This window comes from Drosophila bipectinata, chromosome 3R (assembly GCF_030179905.1).
Source record: "Drosophila bipectinata strain 14024-0381.07 chromosome 3R, DbipHiC1v2, whole genome shotgun sequence".
Taxonomy (NCBI): Eukaryota; Metazoa; Arthropoda; class Insecta; order Diptera; family Drosophilidae; genus Drosophila; species Drosophila bipectinata.
The window spans coordinates 20831894-20857788 of NC_091739.1; the positions used below are offsets into that span (position 1 = coordinate 20831894).

At 48.2% G+C, this 25895-nt stretch overlaps 1 protein-coding gene across 1 annotated transcript; it reads left to right on the forward strand.

Moving 5' to 3' along the window:
* Positions 1–429: 429 nt before the first annotated feature.
* On the forward strand, positions 430–25782 carry Meltrin (meltrin). Its single transcript, XM_017235838.3, has 8 exons — positions 430–1252; positions 18508–18614; positions 18967–19164; positions 19222–19373; positions 19795–20134; positions 20194–21553; positions 21609–21735; positions 23022–25782. Exons 1-8 carry the CDS (start codon positions 1045–1047, stop codon positions 24808–24810), a joined length of 4281 nt encoding a protein of 1426 aa, XP_017091327.2. The 5' UTR covers positions 430–1044; the 3' UTR covers positions 24811–25782.
* The last annotated feature ends 113 nt before the right edge of the window (positions 25783–25895 follow it).

The following is a 25895-nucleotide window of genomic DNA, read 5'->3' on the forward strand; positions in this document are numbered from 1 at the left end:
ATTAAGTTATTGTCTTCAAATTAGTATATACCAAATTAATATTTGATAAATAGAATTTCTCGCAGTGTAAAGAGAAAAACCATGCTCTCTTCGACCTCTCGGCAATCAGCCGTTCGCTCTCACAGTCCGTTCGGCAATGTTCGGGTCTCTGCCAATGTTGCCAACTATCTTAAGTTTTATCCATACTAAAATGGCCATAAAAAGCTAAATTTTCAAATAAATTATTAATTAATTAATAGTCAAGTCTCATTTAACATTTTTTTATTTACTGGGCAAAAAATGTAAAAGTTTTAGCAAATTAACCAACATGACAGGCTCTGGGCACATAGAATTGCTTACGGTATTTTGCCATAAAAAATTTGGCGGGAAAAAAGCCAAGCTGGCAACGCCGTTCTGTAAAAGCCGAGGCTCTCCCGAAGATAAACAATAGAAACATTTTTCGATGCTTGTAAAAATATACAATAATACTGCCAGCTGTAAGTCTTTCTCCAGGCCGCGAAGCAAACGCACGACAGCGCTCGTCTGCTTGGGATTTTCACGATTTTCCTGAAGGCAGCGCCGGAAAATAAAAAAAACGCCCGCCTCTCCCACCAGTGCATCCAGTGGATAAAGTTTATTCATTTTGCAAGACTCGTCGTTCGGACGCTACGGAAATCTTTGCCTGCGCGAGACTCGTCGAAAGGAGCACAATTGCGGGTTATTCGGTGTCTGTGGTGTGTGTGTGCTGCTCAATAAATTGGATAAAAGTCCGCAGAAATTAAAAAAAAAAGTGGGGTTGGAGCTGGAGCTGGAGCGAGAACGCCACGAAGTCCAATAGAAAGCTTCTGAGTGATTGTCGCTGCCTTTTGTTTTGGTCCCCCTGTTTGTTTACGCGTCAAAAGCGAGTGTCTCCAACTTCCCTTTGTGTACAGTGCTGATTCGCGAATGGTGCACGGGAATCTGTAACGTCCGCCCCCCGCCCGCGTCCTGATTCGAAGTCACAGCCCCGCCTTCGGGGCCATCAGATGGAAATGCAGCAGGAAGTGTGAGGAGCGCAATGATGTGATGTCTCCACACATTCCGCTATCGTCAGCCAAAGCAAATATCCCGATCCCCAATATTAACTGCAACAACCACGAGGCCCAGCCGCCGAAGATGTCACAGAGGTCGCGTTTCCATCTGCAGCTGCCTCTGGTGCTCCTGCTGGTGCTGCAGAGCACATGCTGGCTGCCAGCGGAAGCTGCCGCGGAGAGCGGCGGAGGAAAGCCAAAAGGTGAGTCCAACGGAAAGTGGAAAACTCTATTCTCCAGCACCCGGTCTACATTTTCCCACCAACAGTCTAAAAATTCATGTTCCTGGGGCCTAATCGAGTTAGTCAGAATCACAGTGGAAATTTGGGTCATGAAGTGCGGTAATGGGAATGCCTTCAACCATTATCTGATAATGATTCAAAGACCTGACAGCCCATTTAGTAATGTGTCTTAATTATTAATAAATTATTAATAATACCTCCTCAAAAGGCCAGATTTTGAATCACTTTTATGAGAAGTAAGAATTTGGATAAAACCCAGTTACTAATATTAGTTATTAATTCATTATTCATTATGACAAACGGTTACCATATCCACAATAACTTCGATTCCACACCACTGTGCCACCACTCGGAGCTTTCGGTTAGCTCTCGCCGGTTTGAACAACCTTGAAAAACCAGCTTGTACTTTGTTGCCTTCGTCGGTGGCTTCTTCTGGTCTGGAAAAATAGAAACATTGAGATACACAGACTGTGGCATCCTCCAGCTCTGTCTGGGACCTACTGCCACCTCCTCCAGCCACCGCCTGCATCCGGGGGCCACTTGGTTATCACCAAAGTAGTTTCGCTTTGTCTTGTCCACTTGGTGGATGAGTGGCACTCGGCAGTGAGGTGTTTGGCTATTGGCAGGTCGGGCGTTTAGCTTATCTGAGAGTGCTGCTTTTATCAAAGCCTCACGTATTTCAGAGATACTGAAACTGAAGCGCCCTACGGCTACGTTTCGTTGCAAATTCACGGACTGCCTTCACTCACGTACCCGCGTCGTTTACCCAAAAAACCGACAAACCCATTTCATTTGTTTGTCCCTTCACGACAAAAAATCGATTTTTAATGCAGTGGCGTGCCCCACTCTTACTCTCGACCGTGTGGCAGATTTATCCGACAGGTAGAAACTTTCTTCTTTCGAGCCACAATTGGCCCCGACACTTTCTGAAAAGCTGCCCTTCTCCCAGTTAATTGTCGTCGTTCTGGCCGCAAAAGGTCACAGCCCGAGGCGCACGCTCGAGCCTTTCCATTCTGGCCACCAACTCCACTTTCGAGGCAACTCGTTCTCGCTCATTGTTCGATCGTTGTGGCCAACTGCCGCCAAATGGCAACTTTATGTCGTTTTCGCAATTGTATGGCAAAACAGCAACCTCAGATACCGACCAACTGGCCGCAACTGGTGAGGTAACTTGTGGCTCATAAGTGAGTAGGAGGTTCGGTAGATAATTGTCGAAAACTACTTTGAAACTGGTCGTAAAGTTGGATAATTGTTCTTCAGTATTATATTTCGGGTAGCTCCCTGTTACTTCTTGAATTTAAACACAACTCTGACTTAATTTTTACAAAATTACTTCCTGCTCTGACAATCTTCTTACAAAATTCTCAGGCCTTGGATAAACTTTCCGAGGCACCACGCCCCCAACTTGCGGCTTGTTCTCCTTATCGGGCTCTTGTTTACTCATGTGGCAAGCTAACCGCTCCGAGCTGAACCATTTACAATTATCATTATCACCAGTCAGTGGAGGATCATTAATATGCGGCAATGGCTCAGACGGGCTTGGCCCAGAACGTGGGAGCAGGCCACTCCATCAGAATGCAGTTCTCCAAGTCCGGTAGATGTGACAACTGCTAGCCAGTTGATGGTGGCTTCTACTTACAGACCTCTTCCCCGAGAGCTTCAAGTCCGTCTTGATTGAGTCAGGTCAAAAGAATTTAGATGGAACGAGATCTCCTGCTTCTGTCTTCGGTTCTCCAGTTCTCGGCTCTCCACGGAAGCCGTCTCTGAGCATGCATATATTAGTGGATCTGAATTGAACGACATTTGCATAAATTGCGTCGCCTCATAGAACGTGTTTGGAGAGCTTGACAAAGCCGGCTCTTCTAGCCAGGAAGTCTGCATCTACGGGAAGAGAGGGCAAGCCCCTCCGGCAATTAAGAAATAATAGACGAATAAGGCAACATGTCAATACATCAAAGTAGTTGGAAAGCCTGGACAAAGGCCCATGACCCGCCAGGAACTAGAAAGTGTGCAGAATTAGTCCCCAGTTCCTGCAGCATGCTTTGTAAATTTTAGATTCCTACAAAGGTCATACGTGCTCCCGCGCTGAATAATTGAATGGAGATCGATAAACATTGACTCGCCTCGAATCGAGTGGGTCATTACTATATAATTGTTGCAGAAAGAGGACACGTGCGGCGTGGCGGCTTTTCTGAATCACTTCTGACCTGGCCGCGTGCCCGGGATAACCACCCCGAGTGCGGGGTTGTTGCGGGTTACGTGCATGCATCAGTCATGGTCTGGATTAGGACGAAATTAAGGCTGGTGCAGAGGGCCGGAGGAGGGTGCGGCAAATGAGTTTAGTATTCGCCACTCTCGAGACCAAAACTGAAACAAAACTTTGGTTATTTATGACTCTATATCCACTAGTACTCACTAGTCCAGGGTGAGTTGGTGGCCTGACAACCCCAAGGAGCAGTACTGCATTAGTCATCTTCAGGGGGGGAGCAGTTCTGCCCTGTTCGGCAGTGGCAATCACAGACACCCCATACAGCCGGAATGCCCCAAGAAAGCACTTGAATAACTTTGTTTATGCCAGCCAACAGCCAAAGGAAATCACGTTTGTTTGCACCAACAGCAGCAATTTCCTCTAAACATCCAACGGAGCAGTGCCTGGGCTGTGGGAGATGAAGTGCAGGCCGGTGCACAGGAAGAAAAACAAATCCGAGCAGCCATGGAGGTGCACTCGGCATCGATTGTTTTCTTTCTGGTGCTGTTATCGCCTCTGCAATGCCAATGCAACACTTGATTGGGAATAGCGGGAAGGGGGCCTGGCCCGGCTGGGGTCGGGGCTAGTCCGTAGAAGCTGGCACAAGGTAAGCCCTCTCGATGATTAATCAAAATAAGAGAACCCAAGTAAAGTGCCCAGAGATGCGGTTCAGAGGACAGTGAAAGGCCGAGAGCAATCAAGTGAATAAATAATCATAAAGACGGGGGGAGGGGGGGATCTTAATGGAGGTAAGCACTCTGCCAAGGGTATCTCGCTGCTTTCCATCTCCCTGGGCTTTGGTTAATTTATGCATAGAGCTATTGGGATTTTTGTTATTCGCTGACTGGCATCAGCAAATGGGTAATGGGATGCATCAGCAACATCGAGAACCTCACTGTTTTCGCAACGGAAATGCGACAACACGGTAGAGTGATTCCGGGAGTCCGATAGACACTTGGAGAAAAGATTTGATTCCAGATTAGAGCATTAAAGGTTTACGTCTTCTTATAGGAGTGCCTCTATAGAGTTGGTCTGTTGGGTAAGAATTACTTAATCTTTAAATATATTTAGTTAATATATGTCCAAAAGCTGGCTCCAAGATCATTGGTACATCAATTATAGGAACTAGAAATAAAGAGGCTTACCTCTGCTTATGGAAGTACCTCTATAGAGGTAACACTTACCTAATCTTTATATTCATAAGTAATAAGTACATATTCCTCCCAGTGTAGGCACTGGAGTATGCAATCGGAAAGTGCTTCCTGGTTATGGTCAGTGGGTTTGGCTGAAAGTGGACTCGGATTCGGATTGGGGTTCGTTTAGGGGCTGGACAGTTGCTAATTCACCTTCATTGCAAGTCATTTGCCAGCATTTCGAGTGTTGCAGTTGCAATTTCAGTCATCTGGTGGGGCTGCCGATCCCCCCACGCACCGAGAACCACTCATGCATTTCTGGCGGGACACTTTCCCCAGGCCCGGCCCCTCCGCGGAGGTGGGTGAGCTTTTATTTCGAAATCCAAACAGGGAGCAGAAGAAGCGGCGACATTTCGGGATCACTGAACTGTGAAACACTACCTTTCTGTTTACGTTCCACTGTGCACAGATGTGTATCCCCGTTTTTACCACAAAAGTTTGTAGGTTTTTTGTTAAAACAGCTACAACCGTCTACCTTTTTGTTTGTTTTTAGTAGAGCATCTAGTGCTTTTTGGAGCTAATTATTTACACAAAAATAAATTACAGGCAGAAGCCAACTGAATGTGAGATTTTTCAGGGAGGTGTTGGATGGAGTGCTTGTGGAGATGTAAAAAATGAGTAATATTTCAAGTATTTGGGTCAAAAAACTCAAAGTACTACCTCCACCCAGAGTGCTCATAAAATTGTGGTAGGTCACGGCACTATCTGTCGGCTCATGTTTGAAATATGCTTGATGGGTAGAGCAATCCCCGAAATAGACCGACGAGTAAAAATGTATCTGTATCTGAGAACTGTATCTCCGCGACGTAAACAGCGCCAGAAAGGTGCTCATTGAATTAACATTCCGGCGTTAATTTTTTTGGGGGCTCTGTGGTGTCGATTCTCCCGATCTGGGCCGGCTACTGGCTCATTTATTTTGTTTTATTTAATTTCCCATTGAGGCACATTGGGGATGCTCTCGTCGATTTATCTCCGAGTGATAAGCGCGAGCCACTTACTCCAACACACTGGGGGCAGAGCCAACGAACCGTGGAGTAGCCCCAACCGTCGAGAAAAGTATCTGGAAGCCGAAGAGCCGAGATACGGACCAGACAAAAGCCCAGAGATTAGGGCAGCAGCGCCTCTCCTCGAGCCTGAGTGGACGCCATTGTTCGGGATTGTTAATTAATAAATATGAAAACAAGGGGGCAGGGGGGAAGGAGGCCAGGAGGGTGGTGGAGCAGAAGCGGCAATTTCCAATAAGATCTCGAGATGCTTACATCGCAAGTCAAAAAAGTGTAGTGTTGGCAGTGTCCTAATAAAGTTGTCTATCTGATATTTTAATTTTTTATGGAGGTATACTAACCTCAGCCATAGCCGACCCTTCACTTACCAGTAGTTGCTATTAAGTCTCCTTACATAAGCCCCATTTGCACTTGGCTCGTGTCTCTTGGCCCGGTTAGTTCATTAACTGACATTAGTTAACTGCGGTTATGCAAAGGAAGTGCCTCTATAGTGCCTCTAGAGGGCCCGGCTCTTTATCGAGCCGGTTTTCCTCACGCACTCCGACCACGGAATGGTTGCAATAAAACTTTATTTCATTAAAGCTCCCTTCGGCACGATATATCCGCCGGATGTACTTGTGAGTGCACTCATAGCTCGGCGGGCAGATAAACCACTATTTAACATTGGAGCTTATTTTGTAAATTATTCCCGAGAAATTTATGGCATTAGGGTGTTCGGCATGGGGAAGCAATGAAAGTCGGCTATGGTTTCTGGTCTATTGGGCGAGTTGATGGAGAAAGCAGCTAAAATGTGTTAACTTCGAATTAAGAAACTAACTGCCAAGAAACTGCACTCGTCATGACTCATTCGACTAAACACTGGCCAGTAGCACGCCATATTCTAGTGCTAACCTGGTCAGGGGGAGTGGGCCCTGCGTATTATAAAATCTATAAAAGTTTAATAAAGACGACTCGCTGCACGTGGCCTGAGTCAGCTGACAAAGTGTCTATTCAGAAAGGCCAATGAATCACACGCCCGGGCATTGTTTTGTTTTCGATTTAATGGCTCTTGCTTCGGGTTAGTTCTACTGACATTTTCGCAGTAATTCCGATTAGTTTCGCTGACCAATTAATGGCGGATTACGTGAAAGGCCAATTACGTGGTGCAATTCCATCAATGGCTCGTGAAGCGTATCCAGCACAGAAGCCACTGGAGCAACTGGAGCATGCCGATGGGTCCACTTGGAAGACTTCACTGCAAGAAGCTCCCAATTCTCCTCTGATCCGCTCCAGTTTCCTGCCCCCGGTGGCTTCAATTCCAGCAAACTGCATCGATTCCGTTACCCTGCCGAGTCGAGTCGGTATCTGGGTATCTGGAACTGCGAATAAGCTATGTATCTGTATCTCTGTCTGTTGTTTTGGTAGCTGACAAATTGTCAATCGGGTTGCACAATGTTTGTCCGGCGGTCTTCTGGTTGACAGACGACGGCATTCTTTCCAGATTACCCCGCCCAGAAGCTTCTGCCATCACAAATCCGTCTAACTAGCCGAGATGTGGGCCAAACTTCCTGTAAATAGGCTTAATTTGCTCAAATACCTCCATCAAGATAATCGCTTTAATTACCGACAGCCTCAGTTAGAACAAGCATCTCAGTTACACGATCTGAAGTATCTGAGAAGTGCGTGTGCCGGTCGTCGTTGTCGGATGCAAATTGTCAGGCCCTGGCCAGGGCGGGAGATGGATGGAAAATCTGACAGATACAGATACAATTGCGCTGCCCAGCATGAAATCTAATAAACGGCGTCTGAAATTGCTCAACTCAATTGGGTCAACGAGGTGGCGAGGTCTGCCCTGGAGCATCTTCTGCCCCCCGGGAAGGGAGATTCATCTTTATTCTATACCTTATTCACCGATCGAAAGGGGTATAGTCATCTCATTAGCATGACAGCGAATGGGCCGCTTCGTAGAACTGGCTGGTGAATCATTTCGGGTGCGATTCTCGCAGAATTATAAGATCAGTCCGAACTGGTCAGTCCGGTCGCCAGAAAGTACATACATATTTTCGCCAAGCGCCAGTCTCAAGTGGTCGTGCATGTTGCGGGGTCTTTTGGCGGGATTAATTAAGTGGAAATATAAGGTTAACCCAATTAGCTTCAATTACGTCCACGGCGAGATGCATCATCTTCTCTCTGGCCCCCACTTCCGGCCTTTAGAGCTGGTCTTTGAAAGGTTTTTGATTCTCCGAACCGTGGGTTTCTGCTCGTCATGGTCGTAGTTGTTCGCTTTCTTCAGCCATTACCCGATGAAAGTTGCATTGATCTTGTAGATTTCACTTTTAGGCCCCGAAATAGATTCTTTATTGTTTGGTAGTGTGGCCCACTTGGACGCTTGAGGGATTTGCCAGAATAGTTGGTCACTTGATAGCTGCCCTTGACTGGGTTTCTACTTAACCCTTTGGTATTGAACATGTGGTTGGAAACACTCACTTCACTTGCCTAAAATATGAGCCTTGGAAAGGACTCGAGATATTCCCTTAGGAGCTACTTCAGCTGTCCTTGTCGCTGGGTAATCTTTCAGGAGTTCTTGGAAGCACCACGCATGCGGGTCCTGCCCTCCTCGTGCACGCAATTAATTTCCAGCCAGATTCCTTGTAATCGATTGTGTCACAACAGAAACAAAGAGCCCGATAACGAGTGATAATTTATGCGTCCTTGAGACGGCCACGTCCCACAGCTCACAGCCCACATGGCACAGTCGAGGCGACTGCGACGCATTCTCGAGTCCTGGCTGCGTCCTCGGCTCTAAGCCTTTAACGAGTGGCCTTGGGGACGAGTGGGTGGGGAATGTCCATGACATGCCCGGCATGACCCATTGTTCTTGTCGTTGTTGTTGTTATTGACATGGCAGGAAATCTCGCCAGGAGAGCAACATTTCCCTGCAAGAGAGGTTTTCTTGCGAGGCGCCTCATCCTTTATTTGTTGCATCTACCACAAGTTTGTGCAGCACTCACGCCATTCTTTCATTTGGATTTTATTTCTGGAAGACTTTTAATTTATGGCTTCGGCAGTGGGAGGACTTGGTCGCCCGCCTAGTCTGGCCCTTTAATTAAAGCCTCAGACCCTCGTCCTGCGACCCGTTTGGTTAATTAAAGTAACGCATCGCCGTAATTAGCCATTATGTGGCCTTTGTGTCTTTCTCTGACGGATTCCAGTGACTCGTCCGAAGAGCAATTAGTTGGACATTTCGAGTTTCGAGCAGCAGCCAATCAATTAAATCCGTTCACTCAACCCGTTCCTTCGACTGCCTTTTGCGGCAGCCGCCCAACCGGACCGCAAACTCCAACGGCATGGCGATGCCCAAATTCATATTTTCGCAAAAAAACCAGACAAGAGTTTAAAAGTAAAAATAAACATAAAAGCCAACCACCGTGATGACAATTAATTGGCGTTTTCCTAAAAGGCCCGATCGCGAAATTGGTTCGCCGGCCACCTGGACACAAAAAAGAAATTTCACAAATTTTTATATATTTTTTATAATTTTCGATCTGTTTTCGATTGTTTACTCAGCTTTTATAGGGGCGAGGCACAATGGGTTCCATATTGAACCGCTTTTCGCTGAATTTGATCGAGGGGAACTCAGGGTTAGGTAACCAAGTGCCGCCCCTGCCAATGGGTGTAGTAACACTGAGACACTACTTGTTTCAGCTTTGGAAGCCATCCCACCCAGAGCCTCGGTTCCATTTGCATTTCAACGTGGAGCAGCGTGGTTTGGAAGGTCACGCCCCATGCAAGGAGAAAAGTTGTTATTCCACTCGCATGTGGGCTCCGCGAAAATAAATAACATCATTAAAATAAATTTGCTTTCATTTTTGCGCCTTTTCTTGTCGGTTCTTCAATACAAAGAGAGCTGTTTGCTCTTCCAATTCGGAAGAGGGTATCTGCCCGCCTAGGGTATCTAATTGGCAAAATTCTGAAGCTCCATCGACCTTGAAAAGCGGTCTGCTCTGGGGGCGGGAAGTGCCTGAATTTGAAACTCGCCTCGCAAAAATGTTGAATCGAAACCATTTTTCCGCCACGATATCGATTTCACTCGAAACTAAACAAGTAGTACAGCCAGTGGGCCTTAATTGCTGTGGCGACAAGTGAGCGGAGCTACACTGCAAACAAAACTGGGCAGGGGATTCAAACATGTTTCCCCAAATAGGGGGGAATTCAAACTCGATCTTTATGATTTATTTGAAGCGCGTGTGCGTGCGGCATTGACGGATCTTGGGAAAGTTTCAGACAGTCTGGTCTGTGAATGAGAAATGAAATTTTCCCGGCGAGACCACAGCGAGTGGTTATTAATCATCCCGATCCCGATCCTGATCCCGAGCCCTCCGTCTGCCTTCTCCTAATCCTTTCCACAATACTAATTTAATAATAATTTCTTGTCTTCCTTTCAGGTAAGCCATCGGACATAAGACTGCGCTTCCTGTCTGGAGGAGTGGAAGAAGCCACTGACTCACCCACGCCAGATGGTAATCGCCCCTTGAGGTTGCCTCTCACCAAGGTTTTAGTCACTAAGAAGTTCTTTGTAGAAACTTGTGCCAATTCTGTGGGTTGGAACCAAAATTCGGGTCAGTTAACGGGCAGAAAGTATAATCGCAAGGTCTTTATCAGAAATACAACAGCCCGGAATAGAAAATTCAAAATAAAAGCCAAATCTAATCTAAAGAATGGTATTTTAGTTTGTAAGAGTATCTGAGAGTTTAATGGTGACCCCAAAAGCTACCCATTCTGCAGGTCTGTTGGAGAATTGAGTCGTCATCAGTTCCATGATAATTGTTGATTTTCCATATGCCGTTCTTGGAGGGTATTGTTCTTGTGCCAGTTGTTGCTGCACTTCTGCCTGTCATTTGGCATTATTGCCTTTTGTTTTGGCCAAACAGCTGTTAGTCATGATACGCCCTGTGCTCATTATTTGGCAGACCCCTCCCTTCTAACCACAAGAAGCCACCCACCCATAGAGAGCACTTTCTGGCCTACCCCGTTTCTGCCGTTTGCATAAATCTTATCTGTGCCGAATAAACCAACTTTGACAACCGAAAAAATCGATAAACAAGTATTGTACTTATACTCGCTTTATGTGTATGCCTCTGCAGAAATATGGGCTCATGCCAACAAATATTTGCCAAACTTCTTCGTTTTAGGGGCATCGGGCTCTGGTGGAGGAAAGTGTGGCCTTGTCCTCGTGAGGTCTTTGACTTTTATTCTTAGGACTGTATAATTAGCCCCTTGAGTGTGCTCACGAATTCCAAACTTGTTCAAACTCCACACATGAGTTTCAGTTTATGGAGGCAGGAAAATAGAATTAAGAATTAAAGGCAATGCTCATGCTCTTTATAAAGCGGTTCTTGGATGACTAAATTCCCGGCCCAAAGATGGTCAAGGCCGGCCATGAACCAATAGCTCAAAGACGTTGGCAAAATGCTAATGAACTGGAAATGTTTGACACATCGCGAAGGCCCGAAATGGACTGACATGCGCTCGCTCTTGGCCAGGCCATAAGCTCCAAACAAACTGGTAATGGAAACCATAAAAAGATTGATTGAATAAAACCAGTCTGGAGGGTATCCTCTATCTGGAGGGGCCGTGGCTTGTACACCCTGACACATTCCTTTAAGAAGTGGTGTACATTTTCTAAAGCAATCTGTATATTCCCTATTAAATATCTGGAAAAAACATATCTGAAGAAATGTGTAGAAAAATGTTGGCACACCACCGAGATGTTTGGCCAAGGCTAGGGTGTCGGATGTGACCTAGTTCTGTGGCCCAGCTGAGATTACGATAATTACTTCTGGTAAGAATTCGGTAGCCAAGCTATCGAATGGAAATACCCAACCGGACGAACATGCCCACAACATCAACTGGCCGCCCTTTGTCTCAGATGTTCTGTGAGTTTCCTTTGTAAAGAAGTCTTTCCTCCAGTTGCTGCAAACAAAGGCAGTTCCTGGAAAGCAACTGAGAGTGCGTCGCCCAAGGATCAATGACCACATAAAAATCCGTTATGGCCGCAGTACAGAAGGAAACACTCTTCGTTCCCAGCTCTTTACTTCCTTTTTTGGCCCGAACTGCCGCTGGCCGGAGGAGAAGCGCAAGCCGAGGCAGCCAGCCAAGTTTATGTAGCTCCGAAGGGCCGGGAGCCACAACTCCTACAATATTGCAGTCCCAAAATGGCCAGAACAATGTTTATGTGCAATTTTCTCTCCTCGCATTGTGCGTAAAGTTGGGGCCAAAAACGGGAAAATATTGCAGTTGAGGAAGAGCTGTGTATATGGAGAAGAAATCTGAAGAATTTTAAGATCTATATAGTAGTGCTATAAAGTTAAACATATTAATAGCCCTTCATTCAATAGTGATGTATAGTTTTTGGAAAATGTTTCATGAAACGAAGCTGTCATTCGACTTGGCGCCAAATGACATAAATCAAGCTGCCCACTATTGTAGTAGTGTAGTGACTCTGCCTCAATTGAGATTTATTTCAGCAACCAATCAGTCTGTCAGTCAGTCGGTCAGCAACATCATAATGATCTCGGGTTGTATATACTATATAGCTATATGGATTTGCATTCGATCCACTTCCTATATACAGCCATCCAGCTGACGACAGTCGGAATGCGAGCACGAGATAAGGACTGGAGCAGAGTGTGATGGGATCAATCAAATGTAGGACAAAGAGGTGTAACCAGGAAGTCGCCAAGCTGTCTATAAAGCATCTGGAAATGAGTTTTTGTTAGGACTGACCAACAAAGAAGACGCCTTTATCATGTGCCCCAATTATAAGGCCATTAATACCCATTCATGTTGACATTCTACAGGTGGAAGACCCATTCTCAACAGATCTATGTTCCAATCGAAGACTAGAAAGCCACAAAGCCTTCCTTTTACGGTAACGTCTTTATCTACCTGTTGACCTTTTGAGCTGGGAGCTTTAATTGCCGCCCATTTCTTTTACGAGCTAGTGGCGAGGAGGCGGGGCAGCTGCAGGCGATATCTGCGCAATTAACCAACTACAACAAGTTGTAGTACGAGTGCCTTATCAGCGCTAAACGTCAATGGCTGACTCAGGTTGTTGGCTTTTTATGAGCCGACCTGCCGGCACAAAAACAACACTGCCCAGATAGCAGAGTTGACAACTTTAATGCCAGAGTAAACAATGGATTGGGAACTGGACAGAAACGAGTCTCAGACACCGAAATCCTTTCGCAAACATCAGCACTGGTAGGCAGGTAGGACCCTCGACATCTCCTACCTACCTGTAACAGCTCTCCTGATGAAAATCAACCGCAGCGGGTGTGAAATTTCACGGATTATCGGTAGGTGTCTACCCGAAATTGATTTGTTGTGCTGCCTGGAACTACACTTGGAAAAATAATGGTACTTGAGGCTGTATTCCTGGCATTTGCACTTGTCCTTTGGGCTTTTCCCCGGATCACCTCGAGCAGGGCACCTGGCATGCTTGGCGCGAATTCCGCCCATGGGTGGTCCTCACCTTGGCAGACACTTGCTAGGTCTTCCGGGTTGTGAAAAATATCTACCCAGGGTGTTAATTGCACAGGCACTTGACCTTGGCACTGTCGGAGAAACGGAGAGTGACAGAAAACTGTGAAGTCCTTGTCATTGAAGTGTCTTAGATTAGAGTCCTGACTCACCCCCGGGGGTCCCCAGTGGCCGCCCTCCTCCGGCCCGCTGTTTTGCACTCGAAATCCGAGAGCGGAACGCTTTGTTGTCCAGGGGTGAGGTCCTGACCTGCAAATCTCGACCATCTGGCCACCCGCCGGGCTATTGTAAGGATCCTGAATTATCTAGGGGCCAGCTGGCAGGTGCAGCTCGGAGATTATGAATCCCTGCCAAGATCGGAGAGATGCTTTTATGATTTTCCACAATGGAAACTATTTGCAATGAGTTGCGATTTGTGGTCCTTTGTCTGAAATGAAAGAAGGATACTCCCGAGCAGGGTTCGGCTGATTCGGCTCAGCGATGTGTGGAAGTAATTGGTTTAATTTGGATTGGCAGGAGGGTAGAGGGACGCTTCATAGAGGAGCTATAGACAATACTATAGACAATATAGAATTTTCAATTTGAATGCACTCGCACCAAGACAGCCTCGTAACCCAGAGCGGAATAGGGTCACGGCTCCTCCATCTGTACATCCTCGGCCTGCATCCCTGTCAGCGGTACAGACACCATTGATTTATATAAATGGCCGCTTCGAGAGCACAATTTATGCACAACGCCAGCCAAGTCGTGTAGGCAATTAATTTCCGCTAACTGGAGGGGGAGCATCAACAGGAAGCCCGTAAAAAAAACTTAATGGAAGTGCAACAGAAATGAGGCAGACGTATCTGGAATAGAAATGCAGTGGGGCTGGGCCCAGGCCTATTTATAGAGCCGAACATAGAGTTCTATAGAGTGGAGTCTACTATTTAGATGTCTTGGCATTTTATGGACAGATCAGCGTCCATTTTATGGCTCTCTAATGAAGGCAGCTTATCCCTTTTTAAACAGACAGGTGTCCAGTTTTCGAGCAGACCCCACACAGACCCCAGAAACTGAAAGTCACGGGGATGATCTCGAAGACCCACCTCTCGATTGTTTGATTTGATCGGATGCACGGTCTAGAGTTACCTGGCTGGCTGGCGCCTTTGCTTGGCTGCTCCTCTTGCGTGATTCTTTGTTTTTAAATCCGACAGCGGACGCCCCGCAAAGGATTTCCAACTCCATTTGTTGAGTGCCAAGCCTCCGCTTTCCAAGTGCTTTTCACGCCCCGGAGAGGCATACCAAGTGAAAAGGAACTCCAACAAAGCGGCTTTGTGGCCTGGCTGCCACATTATCCCACTCCATCTGCCCCAACGCCCGCAACTGCTGCAACAGCTCCTTTGTCCTTCTCTGAGTCGTCGCGGAGCTCTCGAGTTACAATTTGATTTCTCAGCAGTTTGTTGTTTTCATTTCGTTTGGTTCCGTGCCCTGGCCAAAGTTTATTTATACCCGAGTGCCTGGCGAGGACCAGGGGCTGGGCTGGGGGCGGAGTGTGTGAAGAGCGAGGGCAGCTTATAAATAATTCAAACGATGCCCTCGAGCAGGGCCCCAGGAGCATGCCCAGGTTGCAAGCCAAACTTAGCAATGACCTTTGACAGGATCTTGGCAAAAGCAGGCTTCTCTTAAAACATTGTATTGAAAGTGATTTAACTAGAGGATTGGAAAGATATTTTATTATAATTTTAAAACATGTTCCAGCACTTATTTCATCGCACTGGAAATAAATTGAAAGGAAGCCTGGCCTGGAATCCATCAGGCGGGACGTGAGAAACATAACCAAGTACCTCCAATAAAATAAATTCTGAAAACCTATCTTCAGTTGAATATGCAAATGAGGACTTTAAAGAGTTGTATTAAAGCCAGCAACTACTAATCTTCCCACTTGGAGTTGCGCCTGCGCAGTCTTTGTTTTGAAGCTTAACCCAGATTTGTGGCAATGTTCGTGTCTGGGTGTCGAGTTGCGTGTTGCACAGCTGACTGGGCACCGAATCTGCAGCTTTTTGTCAGGTGAAAATTGAGGTGAAAGGCGGCTACCGTTTCCAACACGAGGCAGAGATCTTACCTCCAGATTTCGCCCATTTGGCAGATGGATGATAAAGTCGATTAGTATGCCCCAAGTACCCCAACGAGCTTGATGTCTTTATTTTTGCAAAGCACGAGTTTTGTCTAAAATTATCTCAACCACTTTCCCTTCTCATACTTATGCCCTGAACACCAATATCGATGAGTTCTATGCATGTTTTATAGATCCCATTTCCATAAACATGTCAGAGATGTTCGTATATAAATAATTTCCTTTTTAAAACATTTTCGAAAACGCTCTTTTCAATTTGGGAAACCCAAAACAATTTAATTAAATTGCGACGAGTGCGAGTGCGTGTGTGCTTTGGGGGTTGGTCTCTTGCTTTTGTTTTGAATTTCTCCAGCGTTTTCAATTCAAGTTTTTTATTATTCAATTACCCTCGAGAGTGGAGGAGGCTACAAATGCATCGGGAGACGGAGGCGGAGGAGGTGGAGGACTTACGTATGCATTTTGAATTTGTATTCAAAATCGAAGACCCGACTCCGACGTCATCGTCTCCTCGCCTTGTTTATCAATTAGCCACACATTCGATTCGATTTTTGTTTTCGGGGATCGGGAGGGAGACCGGGAGTGGGAGCCACGCCCTTATCGAAGTCCCGGAAGGGGGAGCTCGGCACTAATCTGTTTATGGCTGCGAGATTCTATTAATATTTTTCCCTAAAAGTGTTGGAAGTTTTATGATCCCATCACCCGGGATCTAGTGCCCAAATTGAGTTTGGCATATCTCGAGGCCCGGCAGTCATAATTTAGAATATTTAAATGCCTCCCAGCCATGATTGAAGAACCACTTGAAAAGGTTGGCCATTTCTCATTATTCAAACTGGGAATAGAATGGGTATTCCATCCACTATGTATATTCCTCTACATTCCCGTTTCAAGTTCACTCACAAAACCCCAAGCTATCCAGTGGATTCACTTTATTTTTTATGACACGCCGCCAGCAGTTATTAATAAATTTTTGGATGCCTTCGCTGATTGTTATACGAGCATGGTCTGCATGGAGGGGAGCAAGTATTTATTGGCTCGACTGGGGGTTGACAAATGCAGATATAGTACTGAAATGTGCCTAGCCTGGGAGATTCCTCAAAGCAAACAAACAAATGGCAAGAAACCCGCCCAGACGCATCCTTTGCCGCGACATCCTCGGAAACATCAAAGTGCGACGACGTCAGTTCGTCAAAGAAAGATATAGCAACGTCTGGCTGTAATTTGTCCTATTTCAGTCGCGAGGAATCCATCAACACTCGCTTATGACCCGGGCGATGACGGACTGGCAGACGGGTAGACGGACGGGTGGAAACCCATTCGCCGAACCATATGGTCGCCTCCGGCTCGCGACCCAAGCCCATCCGGAGGTCTTGGCTTAAGCGTGTGATAATTTCCCATTTTCCGAGGGCTGCACTGAAAGAAACTAACCAGATACTACTGATACCTTTCTGCAATATGAGTATTGAAAACACAAGTCTATCTCTAAGTGTCTCGCGAGTGATGATTTCCCCATGTCGAGTGCTATCTGGGCGTGGGCGTTGCTGTTGTGTTCTAGTTTTAATGAGTTTCCTCTCGGCGGAGGTTTCAGGACAACAGTCCTTGAGGCGCCTCCTGGCGCCAGTTGCCCGACAATCTGGTGTCATGCCCGTCCTGGATACAGAGTGCCACCAGGAGTGCATTTTGTTCGGCAGCTGGTTATCTTGTGAGAAATGCAACACCTTCTTGAAGACAACTTTTGGAGAAAACTTTTAGGGGCTTGTCCGACCATCTCATTAGTCATTTCGGCAATCAATCACTCAAGTTTACTTTGGGTTAATTGTTTTCTGAAAACAATAAGTCAGAAGTACCCTTTCCACATGGGAAGACGCAGTCAACAGATGGAATGGGAATGGATATGGGTCGAAGGGAATTTTCATTAGTCTGCCCGTCATTAGCTCTGTTTTATGATGTCTCACCCATTAAGCAGTCTTAGCCGCCCCCACCAGATCCTATTCATAGCCCCGTCTAATGGCCTCCCTTGGAATTTCATTTCGTTTTTGATTTGCGTGGCACCAACAGTCCCTCCTTGCCAAAAACCAGACTGTTTACTTTTGCCTATAAAATGAACCCATTAATCTTGATGCCAAATTAACGAAAGATACTTTTATTGTTCTGTGTTGGAGTCCAGGTAATCCGTCAGTGGTAATCCCCGCAGAACATAGAATCGAAATTAGTGGCATACCGAATATGGTAGCTTGCTTTAGGCCACCATAACGGACCCTTCACCCAGTTCCGACCCCCAGGAGTCTTTTCGCCAGAATCCGAGACCCGTGGGCGGGGGAATTACAACAAAAGAAAGGCGAGTCTCGAAATAAATATATTTTTATATACAACCCGCTCCGAACAGCCTCTTCATGACGGCCTGCCTTAAACGGCGGGCGTGGTAAAAATAAATACGAAAATCTTGTTTTCTCTTTTTTTTTCTGGGGTACTTGCAGCACTTTGTGGCATGGCGGGGCGCTGTGGCATCGTGTAAAACAAAAAGCCCTGACGCGTGTGACATTTGGCGCTGGAGAGTGACTTTTGGTAAAAGGGGGAGCTCCTTAACTCTGATGTTGATGCTGTGTCGGAGGATGCTTCGGTCCGGCCTGAGGAGGCGGGCGTGTCCTCCACTTGTAAGTGGAGATGCGAATCGCATCTGAATCTGCGAGATACACAGCCCGGGTCTCAGACATCTGCGTGTTCTGCTGCTTGGCAGCTGCCTTAATTAGACGCCTTTCTGGGCAATACTTGTCCAAAAGTCTGGCCCCGTATCTCTATAATATTATTTATGAAACTGCTAATTTTAGCACTGCCCTGGCTCGCAGATGAGTGCTGCCTCCGAGATACGTAGGTTCTTCTTATCATGAGCATCTTAACATGCCGGCAACATGTTAAACGATTACCAGAGCAAGCCGTTCGCTGCGCCTTAATTTCGGGGCTCAAGTTGTCAGCGTTTGGGATGCCTGGCGGCGTGACTTTAAGCCTATTAGATACACCACATACCAGATACCGCAGAGAGCTTTGTTCACCTTCTCAGACATGGAGTAATGTGGAATAAGTGGCTTGTAATTAACAGAACTTACATCTCGCTAATAATGTGTCTCCTCCATTCATTCCAGCTGACTATTTTCCTGCCACTCACGAGTTCTCAACTCACACTGTGATACGACCCCAGGTGCAACATGGGCGCACTAAGCGCAGCCTGCTCTCCACCCTGGACGCCACCGTAAGTAGCCAAAAAATAGACCCACTTTAAAAAAGGATATAAAGCTTCCTAGGATATTGACATTCATACCAACAGTCCAAAATTTGAAGCTCGGTGGGCGGGATGGGGGCACAGTCCCCGTTTTGAATGCCAAGCCCGTTTTAATTAGTTTCCACAAAGCAGTTTCCACCCGAAACATGTGCGCAGGACATGGGGTGGTAGGGCGGTATTCCCAGGTAACACCACGGTGAAAAGGACATCACACCTTTGCACATCGACACGCCCGCAATTTGCATGTGAAAATGAAATAAACGGGCATGGCCGCGAGGTCAGGAATGGCTTAATCTCGTTAACTTCCCCCTCTCCTTTCCAGGACGGCCTTCACACGCCGCAAATCACCCTGAGCTACATACACGGGGGCAAGCGGACCATCATCGACCTGCAGAGGAATGATGGCCTGCTCCCGGACAAGCATTTCCTGCGCTACCAGAACTCCACCGGGGCCGCCTCCACTGGCGACCACGTGGTGCGCAATTTCACCAAGACTGAGGTTGATTTGTGCCACTACCAGGTATGTTTAAAGGTCTACTTTAGTTTGCTTTAATAATGATTTTAATTTCCACACCAGGGCCATGTGCGAGGTCAACCCGATTCCATAGTGGCGCTCTCCACCTGCAACGGCGTCTTGGATGGCATCGTCTTCGATGGACGCGAGACGTACTTCATCCACCCCCACGTGGAGAGCACTGGGCGCCTGCAGGACCACCACTACCTGTTGAGGTAAGTTGGGAGGAGACTGGGCTTCCGTTTGGAAACATAGGAGAAGGTCCAATTGGAAGGAATGGATATCTGGTGTTGTATGATATCCATCAAGGTTAAGGCTCCCTCTGCTTATCAAATCCTATCCCTCAGTACTGGAAGCATTGGTTACCCACTACCACTACTTGAAATTTAGATACACAACTCTTGAGTCAGCAAAGGGGCTGCGTAAATGTTTGCCTTTCTGTAGGTTCCAAATATTTGCGGGTTTTGTTGTGGCAGGGGTGTGTTTGCCCAACGCTTGTACCAGAGAATCCCCAACCGTGACCGAACGAACACTGCCTATTCATTATATTTGTGCCGGTTGCCGGTCACTTCCGTTATTAATTTCTTTTGTGGGCCTCGGAAATATCAAATTACCTTCGATTTGTTCTTCCAACAGGCAGGCGGACAGGCTCCCAACGAACGCCACCTGTGGCTACGATGGCCACACCGATAACCACAGTCACGGCGAGGACACGGATGGCAACACACTACCGGAGGACGTTTCACTGCCACCCCTCCACCACCTGGATGGCGGGGAGTTCCAGAACACGCTCCTGAGGAGGCGCCGCAGCACGGACGACAGCAGCCAGCTGATCCGGGGACCCTACAACGCCAACAAGTACTCCAGCTACGTGGAGCTGGTGATCGTGGTGGACAACAAGGTGTACAAGCACTTCCAGGAGAGCGCCAAGAAGGTCCACCAGCACTGCAAGAACCTGGCCAACATCATCAACGCGGTGAGTGCTGAAAAGATAAATCCAAATCCGGAACGAATCCTAAATACTCTCGATTTCAGCTCTACGTGCCCCTTAACATCTTCGTGGCCCTGGTGGGCGTGGTGATCTGGAACGAGTCGAACGAGATCGAGTTCTCCAGCGACGGCGACGTGACCCTCCGAAACTTCCTGAACTACAGGAGCACCAAGCTGGTGGTGGAGCACCCCAACGACAACGCTCAGCTCCTGACCAAGGAGACCTTCGCGGGCGGCGTGGTGGGCAAGGCGCTGAAGGGCCCCATCTGCACCTACGAGTACTCCGGCGGCGTGAGCATGCAGCACAGTCCCAACACGGCGATGGTGGCCACCACAATGGCCCACGAGATGGGGCACAACTTCGGCATGGAGCACGACACGCCCGACTGCCACTGCCCGGACGAGAAGTGCGTGATGGCTGCCTCAAGCACCTCAGTGGTCCCCGTGAGCTGGAGCAGCTGCAGCATCGACCAGCTGACCATAGCCTTCTCCCGGGGAATGAACTACTGCCTCAGGAACAAGCCGGAGCGGCTCTTTGAGTCGCCAACGTGCGGCAACGGATTCGTGGAGCCGGGGGAGCAGTGTGACTGCGGCCTGCCGGAACACTGCCAGAATGCCTGCTGCAACGCCCACACCTGCATGCTGCACTCGAACGCCTCCTGCGCCACCGGCGAGTGCTGCGACCTGGCCACCTGTCGGCCCAAGATGGCCGGCAGTGCCTGTCGCGAGGCGGAGAACGAGTGCGATCTCCCGGAGTACTGCACGGGCGAGTCGGAATACTGTCCCGCCGATGTCTTCCGCCGCGACACGGAGCCCTGCGACGGCGGACAGGCCTACTGCTTCCACGGAAACTGCCGCTCCCACTCCAACCAGTGCCGCATCTTGTGGGGATCCACGGGAGAGAACTCTGAGCACTGCTACGACAAGAACATGGCCGGCGACCGGATGGGCAATTGTGGGTACAACCGCCTCAACAAAACCTTCCTCCGCTGTGAATCGGAGCACGTCAAGTGCGGAATGCTGCACTGCATCCACCTGAACGAGCGTCTGGAGTTCGGCATGGAGTCGGCGGCTGTGCTCTCGCACTCCTACATCAGCCACGATCGCAAGATTGTGGCCTGCCGCACCGCCGTGGTGGACCTGGGCCTGCAAAGCACGGATCCGGGCCTGACGCCCAACGGAGCCAAGTGCGGCGAGGATAAGATGTGTGTGAACCAGAAATGCCTTCCGGTGGCCACCGTGCGCTCCACCGGCATGGGCAAGGCCTGTCCGGACAACTGCAACGGCAACGGAATATGCAACAGTATGGGGCACTGCCACTGCGACGTGGGCTTCGCAGGCGAGTCCTGCGGCAAGGCGGGAGCTGGAGGTTCTCCCGACAGTGGACCTGCCACAGATCCGAATGGTTTGTACTAGTTTACCAAGCTCTTCCATTCCAATTAATGTTGTATTCTTTCCAGGATCCCCGGGCCTGAAGCGCTTCTTGTACGTGCTCTTTTTCCTCGTCCTGCCGGCGGTGGCCTGCTGCTGGCTGCTCTACCGATGCCACAAGAGCGGACTCTTCAACGGAAAGCTGAAGGACAATATGTATGTATCGACGACCTCCTCCATCAGCAGCAGCGCCTCTCAGGGGAGCAGCAGCCCCGACAGCAGCACTATTACTTCCTCACCCCCCGTAAAACGTCCTGCACCCTCTATACCTTCTGCACCCACACTAACACCACCCTCCCTACCGGCATTGGTTATTAACACGGCCCCGGCCACCATCACTAACACTCACACCCTGTCGCGCTACAAGTCCAATCCGGACGCAGTCCACCACGTGCACATACAGCCGCCCCAAGTGCCGAAGAGCCAGAGCTACGAGATGCCGCCGCGCAAGCTCGCCACTGTCCCCGCCCCGAGCTCCTATTCCGATTCTAAGAACAACGACACTGAACCCCCGATCACAGACAACAGCACACTGAGACGGAAGCTGGACATCACGGCTCCGCGGTTGCATGCCACCACAAATCCGCTGGCGCTCACCGAGGGCGCCCAGTTCATACAGAGCGGCCCCGCGAGGTGCGCCCCCACCACAAAATAGCCCTCCGGGCCCAATACCGCTTACACTGCCACAAAATGTTGCAACATGCATGACTGCGCTTCGCCAAAGTTTATCTTACCAAAGTATCTTTGCAGAGCTATAGGGAGTGTGTATCTAATACCTACGGATATACACCATATACAGATACATATATATTATATGAGAGTTAATAGATAGATAGACTTTTGAATAATTTTGATTATAAATTCCAATTTTCATTCCTAAACCCAATCAAAAGTTGTGAACACAATGTTGTGAAATCGGTTTTAAGCAATTAATTAAGCTAATTACTTATTATTTAACTACCTAATTACTATATCTATCGAAAAATGAATATTCCTTTGAATCTCTTGCTGCCAAATCTATACTAATCATTTAGGACTAGTGCTTATTTTATCAAAAGGATCTGCAGGGATATCCTCAAACTTCGGCTCGCCGAATTCAGATTAACTTTTCATTTTAACCCGCCACGCCCCCTCACGCCTTGAAACACATACTAACTACACAGCCTGAATTGTGGTTTGTTTCTAGCTTTAGTTTATCTGATTTTGTGTGTTTTTAAAATAAACCCTTAGTGTTAATTGTTTTGGTGTTGGCTTTATTTTCACTTGAATGTTTCTTGCTTGAATGCTCCTATAAGCTCCTTTCCCATAAGCTATCTTTCGGTGATCCATCACTGGTGTTTGGTTTTGCACGCTTTACGTTTGGTATGTTACACGCAACACTTGAACTTTCGGAATCCTTCCGTGAAACTATTTCTAATCCGCCCTTCTTCGTGTCCTTGCAGCCTAAAGTCCTCGGGAGTGAGCAAGCCTGCCACCGCCAGAAGCAATCAAAACGGCAGTGGCCCTCCGCCTGGCAATGGACTACTGAAGTCGACGCCGAGCAGCACGGACGACATGGACTCCGCCTTACTGAAGTCCCCGACCGAGTCCGCACCTACCACCGCTGGAATGTTTGGAAAGTTCGATGGCTTCACCTTGCGGCCCTTGAACGACGCCACGACGCCTTCAGGAAACTACAGTGGGCCGAACGTGGCCTTTGTGCAGCCCACCGTCCAGCAAGATGCAGGCGCGCCCCAGCGTGCTGCTCCTCCTCCGCCGGCTATCAAGTCACCGCCCAGTCCTAAACCGGAAGCCACTTATGTGCGGCCGGCCCCTGCTCTGCCTCCTCCCAATCCGGGATCCACCGCAAGACCCATTATTTCGCCACCGAAACTAGACTCCAGTACCTTGAGCATGGTACCCCTGAAGGGCAGCACCGACGATGTGTCACCTCGCTCGGGCTCCGTTCCACCTCCGCCAGTGCCCCTTCACTCGGACCCCAAACTGAATATGAAACGCGATGGCACCATTCGCCGGTTGACTTCCTTTTTGAAAAAGGACGAGAAACCTCCTCTGAAGGAGAAGACCTACATTGACCGGGAGCGGCTGAGGACCTTGGAGATATCGGCTCCCATGCCGGTGCCGGCTGCCCCACAGACGGAGTCCTCGAACTCCGACTCGGAGACCACTCCCCGCGAGGAGGAAACCCAAAATCTGGTGAAACGAGCCCAATCAATGAGGTCTCCTACCAAGAAGACCCCCTTGCAGTCCTTCGGTTCTATGCGCTCTCCACCTGGGCTGCCGCGTCCCAAGAGCGGTCAGGTGAATAACTCCAGTGGAACCTCCAGGCCAAAATCGCCTCCTCCCAGGCCTCCACCGGTGGTGGTGAAGAAGACGAACTCGATCACATCAGCCTCGGGTTACCAGCGACCCGTTTCCACGGCCCAGCGGTCAGTGGAGAACACCTACGACGACTGCGAGTTTGTCGAGCGGGAAACCCGCGCCTCCAACGACGACATCTACTCGGTAATTGACGAGATTCCGCCGGCGGCCCAAACCCTGAAAAGAAGCGATCTGGTGGCCAACCGGGTGAGCAATGGCAGTGACATGGGGCTGCTGAATGAGATCGTCAATGAGCTGGAGAAGATCAACGGAGAGTCTGTGTACTCGGGCAAACCAGTGGCGGTGGGAGCCGCAGCCCCATCAGTAGATACTCCCAAGAGTCCCCAACGACCTGCTCCGCCCAAGCCGGCTAGCAGTGTTCTGGAGGAGAAGGCGGCAGCGGCAGCCAGCACATATCATCGGCCTGCGGCTGTAAATGCACCAGTGGCCCGGGTTAAGCCCACACTGGCGGACAAATCTGCGCCGCCTCCCAGCATGTCCAGCTTCAAGCCGCCGGCGGGAACCGGCGTCCAGGCTGTGGCCCCTGTGGCTCTCCACCAGGCCAAGCGGAGCAGCAGTGGTAGCATCACAGGAGGAGGAAACAACTCGGCCTCCCGTCCCAAGTCTTTTGTGAAAAGCACAACCAAAACACTGCCCAATGGAACGGGGGCGACGTCTGCGCCCTCGGCCACTATCCAGAAGCCGAAGCCGCTCTCGGCCAAGCCATCGTTTAGCGGCGGAGCAGCTGGAGGCATTCCGGGAAAGCGGCTTAACGGGGCGGCGGCCCCCACCCCGCCCACCGTAAAGACTACAGCGGCGCCCAAATCCAGCATCGCGTCCCTGGCGCAACGATTCGAGCAGAACAAGTAGACTAAGACCGAGCACTGGGCGGGGCGAGTAGGATAAAGGCATAGCTTGACATGGGTGCAAGGATGCAAGACAGGACGCAGTTCCTTCAGATGTTTTAGGCTTATGTTGAAGATGATTCCGTTGCTTACGTATTTCGTTATGATTAGCTGTTTATAAGAATAGCATGTATGATATACATTTTTCAAAACTCATTTGGATGATACTGTGAAAGGTCCTTGTTTATGGGAACAGAATTCTTTTGAATTTGAGTGTACATATTCTTAGGAATAGTTTTTTGTTTTTAGGTTTAATCTTGAGTTTACGTCTTACAAAATACAGTGTATATTAGTCTTTATTTTTGTAAAATAGTTGAAAGAGATTGAGCTTCACCATAGATGCACATTATTTTTGGAAAAACAGAGCAGCTACTGCCCCAGCCCCGAGTAATACTAAGTTCCCGCCCTATGCGGATTCGACTTTTAAGCTTTAGTTAAGATACAATCAAATATTATTTGACTCTGACTGCAACTAAGCCCGACTCGACTCTGATATTCATTCCCGAACCGATCGACCCACTATTTAGATGTAAGCATTGCTGGACTCATGTGCTAAGTTATGTATCTCAATGGTTAATGTTTAAGCGCCGCTTGTGAAGTTTAGTTTAGCCCTTACTAACTTGTATTTATGTAGCATGTTCGTATGCAGTAAGACATATGCTTTTGTAAATATAAACCAAAGAAGTTCAATTGTCACAACAAAGCGCCGCCTCGAAGAAATCAATTAAAACGATGTACAGCTGGGATATTGAGAGTAAACAAATAAGAAACAAAATATGTAATACATAAAAAGTAAGAATCGGAGGTTTAGTAGCGAAACCAATTTTAACTGTCTCAATGTTGCGAATTACGTTGTATGCTCCTATGTAACGACGATATCAAACGTGTATAGAGCCGAAGTTATGTTATAAAATATATGTTCACCTAAATCGAAAAATTTGTGTTTTATTCAATGATCTTGATCTATATCTTTCCACGATTTCTGGATCGATTCGCCACCGTTCTACATCAAAATCCTGAGAAAAAATATTTTTTAGATTTTTTGTCCAT

Bases quoted from the DNA above. Each gene is read 5' to 3' on its own strand.
- Meltrin (XM_017235838.3), top strand. From the start codon at position 1,045: ATGTCTCCACACATTCCGCTATCGTCAGCCAAAGCAAATATCCCGATC. The intron at 1,253-18,507 runs GTGAGTCCAACG...CATTCATTCCAG, and splicing joins CGGCGGAGGAAAGCCAAAAG to CTGACTATTTTCCTGCCACT. The intron at 21,736-23,021 runs GTATGTATCGAC...GTGTCCTTGCAG, and splicing joins GGAAAGCTGAAGGACAATAT to CCTAAAGTCCTCGGGAGTGA.